At 32.7% G+C, this 10071-nt stretch overlaps 2 protein-coding genes across 6 annotated transcripts; one reads left to right on the top strand and one right to left on the bottom strand.

The window, feature by feature from the left end:
- Positions 1 to 144: 144 nt before the first annotated feature.
- fliI (FLII actin remodeling protein) lies at positions 145 to 6622 on the bottom strand. 4 transcript variants are annotated; one of them, XM_033333197.2, is made up of 23 exons: positions 6483 to 6622; positions 6054 to 6188; positions 5882 to 5992; positions 5503 to 5741; positions 5268 to 5429; positions 4970 to 5190; positions 4660 to 4876; positions 4310 to 4551; positions 4032 to 4120; positions 3905 to 3975; positions 3547 to 3793; positions 3235 to 3420; positions 2797 to 3108; positions 2501 to 2673; positions 2273 to 2399; positions 2016 to 2138; positions 1704 to 1907; positions 1500 to 1621; positions 1115 to 1366; positions 862 to 988; positions 597 to 779; positions 381 to 494; positions 145 to 293 (listed from the first exon to the last, which is right to left on the bottom strand). In XM_033333197.2, the coding sequence occupies exons 2-23, from the start codon at positions 6114 to 6116 to the stop codon at positions 159 to 161; spliced, it is 3720 nt and encodes a 1239-aa protein (XP_033189088.1). In that variant the 5' UTR covers positions 6117 to 6188; positions 6483 to 6622; the 3' UTR covers positions 145 to 158. The 4 variants fall into 4 exon arrangements, with proteins under 4 accessions (XP_033189088.1, XP_076480252.1, XP_076480253.1 ...); XM_076624137.1 differs by lacking the exon at positions 6483 to 6622 and adding an exon at positions 6334 to 6462; XM_033333201.2 differs by lacking the exon at positions 145 to 293 and having other exon boundaries at positions 387 to 494; positions 566 to 779.
- On the top strand, positions 3032 to 8276 carry mge (translocase of outer mitochondrial membrane 22 homolog mge). 2 transcript variants are annotated; one of them, XM_076624169.1, is made up of 5 exons: positions 3032 to 3162; positions 6879 to 7029; positions 7115 to 7212; positions 7428 to 7533; positions 7604 to 8276. In XM_076624169.1, exons 2-5 carry the CDS (start codon positions 7008 to 7010, stop codon positions 7807 to 7809), a joined length of 432 nt encoding a protein of 143 aa, XP_076480284.1. In that variant the 5' UTR covers positions 3032 to 3162; positions 6879 to 7007; the 3' UTR covers positions 7810 to 8276. The 2 variants fall into 2 exon arrangements, with proteins under 2 accessions (XP_076480284.1, XP_033189137.1); XM_033333246.2 differs by having other exon boundaries at positions 3035 to 3175.
- Positions 8277 to 10071: the final 1795 nt, after the last annotated feature.

The raw sequence follows: 10071 nt of genomic DNA, 5'->3' as shown, positions 1-10071 counted from the left end.
ATATTCCTTGACATTAGAAAGTTACTTTTTGTGTTTATAACAACCTAATAAATTTGCATGATCAGTACTTCATTGATATTCGTTAATTTCGTTTCGAAATTTGGTTCGTTGATAAACGTTATTGGGATAATAAGAGCAGGAATATATTATTGAATATTTTATTGAGGTGGTCTTTTGTGTGAACTCCAGCCATGAAAACACTTGGTGAATCTTCGAGATTCTTTTCCTTTCGCTGTTAAATACAATTTACGTGGCCTGTCTGGCTGTTTTACTCGTAAATGTTGGATGTATACCTAAACATTATTGCAATTAAATTATTTATCTCTATTTAGGAATTTTGCAAATCGGATATTTTTACAATTCATTCAATCCATTTTTACCTGAGCAGATTTATATGCCAATTTAATTTCTACCTCTGAACATCGACTGCCTAACCATAAAAATACTTGTTCGCCATTATCAAGTATCATAATGTCGTCATCCGCTAAATCATCCTGGAACAGTATTAATTGATTATAAATCTATTATATATATTATATACATATGTAACTTCGCTCTCACTAACACAAACGTAAGTTAGTAAATTTATCGTATACTTGACAAAAATCGGTGCATTTCTCGCTGATCGTGAAATATCCCTTTTCATTCGAGCATCTGAACAGTCTCGTATAATTCATGTATTCTGCATCGATATCATATGGCTTTCTTCCACCAAGAGCTACCCAAAAAAAGTTATCTGGTTCTTCTCCTTCGTTTAAAACTTGTAAACTTATCCATGGCTGTCAATTTCATTTGATAATACAGATCAGATTATAGATTTACCAGTTGAAACAAACATGGTACTGTAAATGATAAACGTACGTTATTAAACATTTCTTCGGCGATTTCTTGTATCAAACGAGCTTCCTCGATGTCTGCTTTAGAACCAATCCAGGCGTATACTATTCCCGTCTCATCGTCGTTATTGAACGGTACGTTTAAAATGTAGCTGTGGGATAAAGGCATGTACATGATTATATTTAAGTATTGGTAAAGTAAAGCAATAAAGATGAAGTAATTTTTTCAAAAAGGAACAGAAGAAAGACAGGAAAAGCCTTTATTTTAACAATCTTACCAAAATGAAGAGTTCAATAACGTAGAATCAGCTGGTATTTGTATCAGCCTGGTACACAATGCACTTCCATTACTCCTTAAGTGATAGAATTCAACCTTGTTACTACCAGAAGCTTTAGGCTGTTTACGCTTGCCATGATGAACAATAAATTTTCGTTTGAAATATGCCAGAAACTTTAAATTTTCTTGTTGTTGATGAGTTCTAACTACTTCCAAATTCTCACCAAATAAAGATTTAAACTTTTTCTGTAAACTGGAAGCAAATACCTTTCATTAATACTTTATCAGTATTATTCATGTGTTCAAATCATTTTGTCTTTTCAATTGCAATAGTAATTATTCATGTGCAATTAATAATAATTAAAAAGACGATTTTCCTCGCGCACCTAAATGTAAATGTCAGCCATCCCATATTTCCCGCATCTCGCCCTTGCCAGAAATATACGGTACACTGATAATCCTCTTCGAATTGCTCATCACCATCTTCATTTTCTGTTGTATCTAATGGCTAAAATGGGAAAACGTATCATCAATGATAAAATAAAGGTCTGCTCAAAGTCAATTTAAAGAATGCATAAATTATTACGTACCATCCAGTAACGACATAAAAATACGTAACAATCACCACTATAAAAATGACCTAATTCTTCTTCCGGTAATCGTACAAACTTTTTTCCTTCTAAAACCAAGGCTTCCATTCCCTCTAAATCATCGTTCCATTCTGACATCAGTTGTTGAGCTTCCATAAATGACATAGGCGGTTGTCTAGGCATGAAGAGTGCGGCTAAATCCGCCTGTCGAAACAAAACTATTTTACTGGTTTTGGTAGGAGAACGGGTAGGGGGAAGGAGCTCGCGTTATTTTGCGAATCGTTTATAGTCTTCATTTTTTATTTCGCGTACCTTCGTTTCTTGTTGCTTCGCCCATTTAGTAAGGTCTGCCCCAGTTTTCGCGACTGATTCGGCAGTTCTAGTAAAGTCAACTGCTATAACTTCATCCCATCCAGAAAATTTGCATTTGAAGATCTAATTAGAGAAAAGAAAGATATCGTTATAAACTTTCTCTCTCCTTCCTTCTTCCTCACACTTTTCTCTCTTTTTCTCTTAATACAGTCAACCGAATCTTCTGTATTCCTATCTCAAGTTCATCAATTTTGTACCTGCGACTCAGTTCCTTCTTGTAACCTGGTTACCATTGCGTATTCTGGTCGTTCTATCATGTTAAATAATTCTTGAGAGAGTTTAACAGCAGCTGCTCGTACTAATCTTGTAGATTTTTTGCCAAACCTATACACACACACACACACATATAACAGTTGAAGCATGCACATTGATTAGTTCATACTGTTCAATATTTTGAGATTATATTAGAAGTTTTGAGTATGTACCAAACGTAAACATCTACGTGACAATCCAATATATAAACATTGCGATTGTTTAAAAGCGTGTTGGTTAGTTTCCCATGAGGTACTTCGACTTGTGGCAATTCTAAATATCCCATACCAAGTTGTACTTGATACAGACGTGGCGCAAGTGGTACAAAATTTGCATCCACATGTTCCTATAATGAGAAGCATTAAAACAATAGATTGGTCTGGCTGTAAATAAGATCACGTAGCGTTTGCGAGATAGATTCCTAGGCGCGTAGCTGTGCCTTAAAAACAATTCAACTCAAACAACTTACGGCAATCGGTGGCAGGTGCGAAATATCTTTGACGTTTAAACATGATAAAAAATCATCCGACTCTGTATTCATAATTTCTGTCATGATCTCTGCTTTATTCTTTCTTTCATTTTTATTGATCTTCTCAGCCATTAATCTCGCCTTTGACTTCAGTGTACTCTTCGCTTTTTTACCGTACCATATGAAGATCTTGTTGCCAGTATCTAAGACGAATACGAAACCCGGATCCAAGGAATCACAACAAACAGGGACCGGTTCTAAATGGATGGAAGCACCGGCAGCATGAACCCTATACAATCGTGTTATCGATGGCTGGTATGCGCCAACCGGATCGAAAGCAAACACATTGAACAATAATATGGAAAGGTAAAAACATACGGTAAGATATAGTCAGAAAAATAAGGTCAATAATGTAAATTCAAATTCAACAATACAAACCGTATCTTCGACTGTATAGAAACCGGACGAGGTACGACCTCCTTCGATATATGTAATGCCAGACTCGAACAACATTAGAAATTCATCCGATTCTTCGCCTTGTTCTTCCCTGATTGTACGACATTGCGCGCCCAAATAATTACGTAAATTTACTGCGTGAATTGCAGCACAAGCTCTTTTATCCAACTATAAAGTGTTATACATTGATTTGAAAAAGGTGACACATTTTCAAGAAGTGCTCTTTGCACGTTGCTATATCGTATACCGATCGATTATTTCAAACATACATTATACATATTATTATATACTCACCGTAGCCTTCTCCCCTATCCAGAAATAAATTGCCCAAACTAAAGATCCAGCTTCATCTATTTCAGTCTTTAAAACAATGTAGCAATCGCCTTCGTAGAACTTTCCATGTGCCACTTCTTCTATTTCATTGGGCAAAAAATTCTCTATTTCCCAGACAGATAAACCAGGAATCTGACCAGCATCTTCGTCGAAAAATTCGGAATAATCCAGTGGTGGTTTTTCCAAAGTTTCATCCCATCGTTTAGGTCTTGAAAGCGAAAGTAAGATAAAAAAGATAAGAAACCCGAAATTGCCGAATAATGAATCGATCTCTTATAATGCATAAAACGAATTCTTGTAATGCATATTTTCTACCTACTTCAACGATTCTGCTTTCGATTCTTCACATTCTTTGTCTTTATTTTTCTCCTTCGCTATATCTTTCATACCCTAAAGAAGAAAGAGAAAATTAATCGATTCAAATACCGCTTATTTTCGTAATATACCTTCAATATCTTGGCCTGATCTTGATCAGCTTCCTCTTGGTCTCGTCTTCTTCTCAATCTCATTTTGCGAGCTATTGGATCCTTGCTACCTGAAATATAAGAAATAAACTGTTAGATATGGTTATGAGAAATTAAACAGTGCTCATAGTGTGGTCATACATGATCAAAATAATTGAATATATAAGTTTAATATCACTTATAATTAATTACTTATGATTGCTCAGTGTAAATCACGATCTGGTGTACATATAGTATATTGTTAGTAAGAACAGACTTACCAGCAGTCTGAATAGGCGTAGGTACATTAGCGCCAGCAAGTCGCAATTGATGTTGTAGGGAAAAATCGATGTTATAAAACTCGATGCCGGAACCTTTTTGAACTTCCATTGGTTTTGGCGGCATTACTAAATTCGGATTATCTCTCAGATCAAGTTGTTCTAGATCAGTAAGAAGATGAATAGCATCTGGTACGGTAATCAACCGATTAGACGATAATATTAATTTCTTTAACGATCCGCACCTGAGGAAGGAATACGTGCATTTATGATGCTCGTGGTACTTATGAAAAGTCCTTATTACATTAATTTATTTTAAAGAAGCATTTGAAAAGGGAAGTTAATCGGTGTACCTGCATAAACCTTCGGGTATCATTTCTAAACGATTATTAGCTGCTGAAAATACTTGCAACGAAGATAGTTTGCCAATGCCTGAAGGAATACCTTCGAAATCTAACTGATTGTCATTCAAATATAATCTCCTGAGAGTAACGATTTTACACAGAGAGGCAGGTATCGCGGACAATTTATTACGACATATATTTAATGTTTCCAATTTTGTCCAAAGTTCTGAAATAAAAATGTTACAATACATCCATCGTGCGTAGATTGGCGAGAGATACGCAGTAATCATAGAATTGATGTCCCGATAGATAAACCTACCGATTGCTGTTGACAATTCCGTTATTTGATTATCACTTAAATTCAGGCGACGTAAATTCAACAGAGAATAAAGTGCATCTGGTACCCGGGGTAAATTGTTTTGAGATAAATCAAGTTCTTGCAGATTCGTCAAGGTCTCCAAACTTGATGGAATATTGTTTAATGTCCTCTGCGTGTCGCACATCTGTAGGGCCATTAAATTCATCAAGGATGGCAATTGTCTGAGTGAAAAAAGAATAAACAATATCGTATTTGAAAACTCAACAATGGTTTGTCATATTGATCTCATTTACTATACCTTAATTGAAAGTGTCCTAATGGATTGTGATTCAGGTTTAAAGTTTGTAAATTTGCTAAGCGACGAGTTTGTGGTGGTAGTGTTTCCAACTTATTATTGCTAAGATCCAAGAATAGCAGATCAGTTAGGTGAATGAACAATGTATTAGGGATTGTTTCAATGCTGAAAAGATAATATAAGGATTATTCATAACTGACCATGCAACTGTTTAACAATTTGTACATGTAACACTTACTGATTGTGACTTAAATTTAGATTCAACAAAGATCGAGCTCTTTCCAGTCCTTCTGGTACTTCCTTTAGATTATTATGACTCAAATCCAATGTGGTTAATTCTTCTAGATGAAATAATTCTGCTGGAATGCCACTTGATTTAATATTATTGCGTCTTATGTTCAATGTACGAAGGCAACAGAGTTCCGTCAATTCTCCATACAAACGTTCCAATCTGTTCTTAACTAATGAAAGGTGTTCCTGTTTTTGGAAAAGAAAAAAAATTTAATTTTTATTATTTATATTTTACTAAACTATCAATAAGAACCTCGATCATGATAGCTTCATCCTGAACTTTGTGCACACTTAAAAAATAAATGTCGATACGCAGACAGCTTTACCAGCTTCAACAATTTGCCCATTTCTTCTGGAATCTCAGTCAAGTTGGTTTCGTCCAATTTCAGCCATTGTATACCAGTCATTAACCGTACTGATTCTGGAAATTTGCCACCCTGTAAAATGCAAAATTGTAACACTTGAAAACTATATTTCTAAAAGGAAATAATTACTTACACTAAAATCGTTGCTGCTAAAATCAACTCCTCGTACAAAGGGTAATACTCCTGTATTTGCCATCCTGATCAAGTTCGAGAGGATGTTTTCGTGATTTTATAAATCCTATTTACGTTACGTTCGACGCTTGTAAATCTATATGTAACATATATGTAATACATATAACATACAGAATAATATTTAGATATAAAAATATATCTCACGCGCTCAAGTACACAAAAATTTTGTTTAAGTACAACGAACGTCGAAGATTAAACAAATAAAAATTATGCACAATTACTAAGAATAGAATATGGAAAATACTGGAAAATGTCACAATTTCTTGAACTTCCAATGTAAAGACGGTTGATATCTATTACATTTATCGATATTTCCAAAAATTGTATAATCGTTTCAGAAAATTAGCTTTGGATACTAAATAATACGAACATCGTTTATACGTTCATCGAAATACTGTTGGTGACATGACATGAACAAAATACTGAATTTCTATCGAAAAGATCCAATGCAATGACTAATGACATACAGTTTTATTTAATAGCGTATGAAACGAACGAGCAAGAGAGAGAGAGAGAGAGAGAGAGAGAGAGAGAGAGAGAAGAGAGAGAGAGAAAGAGAGAGAGAGAGAGAAAGTTAGAAACGAAAGGACAAATTAATCTTTTATATCTTCCTATTTTAGATTATCTTTTTTACTCAATTTAATTCTGTTTCTTAATATTATTATATATTTATAAAAACATAAATAGAAATATACAATGCATCTATATATTCTTAGGAACTATATAGAGATTTATACTTTAAAAATTGTCTAGGGACTTTTTTCAGATATTCATCTGAACATGCGCCATTCTAAATACAATTTAGAAACCTCCACGACCATAGCAAAATCAGAGTTGTTCTGTATCTGCTTTACACTGGTGTGAATTTTCATACATATAATATTTATCTTAATTTATGATGTCCAGAGTAGAAGAAGGTGAATTTTAAAATTTAGTTCATGAAAATAAAGTACATCGTTCATTCGTTTATCAATCGTCAATTATTTTCTGATATGACTTCAGTCGAAGAAGTAGAGCAATTGGATAGCGGCATGGGTAGTAGCGACGCACATTCTCCCGAAGTGAAATCGCTTCTTCCTGACGATGAGGATGACGAAGAGGTATTCGATTTTGATATACAGTGATTACGTATTAATGTGATAAATAAATGAAACTTTGCATTATTACGAGTCGTTATTTTTACGGATAGCAACCATAATTAATCTTCAGGAATTAACCAAATATTTTGTTGCCTACGAATCATGCTTCCGTGTTGCGGCTTAATGATATTAAATTTTCACTATGAAAAATGCAGTATCTTTGAGTTTGTTTTTAGGATGAAAGCTTGGCAGAACGATTATTGGGACTTACGGAAATGTTTCCGGAAAAAGTACGAAACGTGGGATATAATATCGGCTCTTGTTTATGCAATTGTATGAAAGGTCTGTGTTCTTTAATTTCAGATATTCAATGTCACATTATAAATAAATGATACATTTTGGTGTTTTGTAGGATTATATGTGTATTCATGTTCAGCAGCATGGGTATTCTTCAGCTCATCTGCTATTTTATTTGCACCTATATTGTTTGAGATAGAACGAGTACAAATGGAAGAAGTACAACGGACGCAACAGAAGCAGGTCTTGCTAGGACCTAGTAAAGCCATGTCAAACGTGAATGCATCAAGTCTTCCAATGGCTCCACCAGTTCAGCAATAATAGCAACGATACCATTGATGTTGCATTCAAATTACCATAAGTCGAACATTCTGTTCACTGTTTATATTTATATTAGTATAACTTGAACCTATTCTAATATCTCACTGATATCTACACATCCATAAGATTATCATATTATTCGCTATAAAAATCTAAATGATACATAGAAGAATGAAAGGAATTAAAGCGAATTTAAAAATAATATCTACACTATGTTTATTTGTTTTTGCTTTTTTCTTTTTAGAATATCTGTTTTATACCAAAATGAATTCACTGACATTTTATCATATCAAATTTAAGCATCGTACTATTTCCTTATGAAATATTAGTAAAACGCTATTCGATTACGTGTAGTGCACCGTTGTCTATAATCTATAAAATCATTAAATCCTTTCGTAATGTTAGCGTCTATAAGGTATTGCATGTTGTATCATAAAACGTTGAATAAACATATACTGAAGAATGTTTTTCAATATTGTCAATTATTATAGAAAATGTTATAATGGTGATTGAAACAAATTTTTGTTTGTATTTTCCAAATATACTTTCATGAGTTACGTTTGAAATTTTTGGGTCTTGCTAACGTTTTTTATGTTACATTTGGAATTTCCGACATTCAAACACATTTTTAAAGGTAACCTTAGGATCTTTCGGCTCCTAAGTACGTTTTTTACGTTTCCGATTCGGATTCTTCGCTTCTAAGTACATATTCAAGAGACCCGTTTGAAATTTTCGATAACCAATAGGCTCTAATTCGCTTTTAATGAAAATTTTTTTCAAGATTTTTTTAGCGGCACCCTCGGGATAGTTGCAATTAATAATAAAACAATTTGTGCAGAACTTGAACGTAATTGGATAAGTAGAAAGCGTGCCTGTGGGTCCTTAAACAAAAATAACTATTCAAATGAGCATAAAATCCATTTTATTTCATTATTGTCTAAGTCATTGATTATGTCAAAAAGTACGTTAGATGAAAGTTGTAGATCTAGAGAAGGAAAATCTTTTATGTTTTATTACTTTTTTTCGCGCGTCAAACAGTCTCAAAAATCGCAAAAATTATGTTTTTAATCTTTGAAATATAAATCTTAATGATCTTAATAATCTTTATCAATAAAGCCTAGAAAAATGTCTTTTACATTCGATCTTAAAGGATTATTCTTTTTTAATTTCAGAAATTTCTTGACAAACCAGGAAGCTGCACAATTGTAAATTTGTTGTAATGAAAATTGGTAAATAATGTGTAATAAGAGGAAAAAAATTTGAATGGAAAATAAATTGTTCATTTTTAACTTTATCTTTTTACAAATAATTTTCTTTTGTACGACTAGGAAACACCTCCCTTTTCTGTATCATTGACAATTTACAGTTATATATTCACGAATTCCAGCTCTTTAATAAATTTTCTTTTTTCATACCAAGTTGATGGTTTTGTCTGGAGAATTTGTAATCGCATCCAAATCTTAAAAAAAAGCTTTAGTTTGGATGGAAACGAATTGTTCAATACCTCTCTCAAAAATGTCAGGAATTGCATCGACTTGCAATAATTGTATTTACTTTACGCTTTCTGATTCTGTTTCGCAATTTAAGGTATCAATCATTCTCTGTTTTAATTTAAATGAACGTAAAATATGCTCCTTTTCTAGATCTACAACTTTTATTTGATGCTTTCTTTTTCCATATAATTAATAACTTAAAAAATAATTTAAAATAATTTAATCGAATAAAATCATCTTTATGTGCATTTAATAATGCACTATAATTATTACAAATTGAAATATTGTATAAATCATATATTTATAAATTTTATTACATTATTTTGGCTATAAGTTTCGCTATTGTAGTATAATTATTTTTGTCATAAACTGGCATTTAGCATAAATTAACACAGTTTTAAGACAAAAACTAGTACCATATAAGTGTAAATTTACTTTTAGCGCGTAGAAAGTATAAAAAGTGTAAAAATTGTAAAAATGGTTATTGTAATAAATTGTTGGAGGCATCAGTTTGCAATAAAAATTAAAAAATTATTAAATTTGATTGTGTTATAATGGAAAAACCAAGTGTATGCCATTAGGTATATAAGGAACATACGACTCGCGCGCGCGCTCATTTGTATGTGACCTTCCGTACCGTGAAGATCGAAGAACTTTTACGAATTAAATTTTCTATTTATAACATTGCGCTTTTAATATACATTTAAACTATTAATTTATAACATTTAAACTATTGATTTACAACATTCAAACTAATAGTTTATTGTAT

Source organism: Bombus vancouverensis, chromosome 14 (genome assembly GCF_051014615.1).
Source record: "Bombus vancouverensis nearcticus chromosome 14, iyBomVanc1_principal, whole genome shotgun sequence".
NCBI lineage: Eukaryota > Metazoa > Arthropoda > Insecta > Hymenoptera > Apidae > Bombus > Bombus vancouverensis.
Note: the sequence above shows the minus strand (reverse complement) of the source record. Positions and strands in the feature narration are given on the sequence as shown.

What these genes read in the sequence shown, in the direction of transcription:
- fliI (XM_033333197.2), bottom strand. Translation starts at nt 6,116, where the DNA reads ATGGCAAATACAGGAGTATTACCCTTTGTACGAGGAGTTGATTTTAGC. An exon ending in TCTATACAGTCGAAGATACG is followed by an intron (nt 3,109 to 3,234) that starts GTTTGTATTGTT and finishes GGCGCATACCAG; the next exon opens with CCATCGATAACACGATTGTA. An exon ending in CGCACCTGCCACCGATTGCC is followed by an intron (nt 2,674 to 2,796) that starts GTAAGTTGTTTG and finishes TTCTCATTATAG; the next exon opens with GAACATGTGGATGCAAATTT.
- mge (XM_076624169.1), top strand. Translation starts at nt 7,008, where the DNA reads ATGATGTCCAGAGTAGAAGAAG. An exon ending in GATGTCCAGAGTAGAAGAAG is followed by an intron (nt 7,030 to 7,114) that starts GTGAATTTTAAA and finishes ATATGACTTCAG; the next exon opens with TCGAAGAAGTAGAGCAATTG. An exon ending in ACGATGAGGATGACGAAGAG is followed by an intron (nt 7,213 to 7,427) that starts GTATTCGATTTT and finishes GTTTGTTTTTAG; the next exon opens with GATGAAAGCTTGGCAGAACG.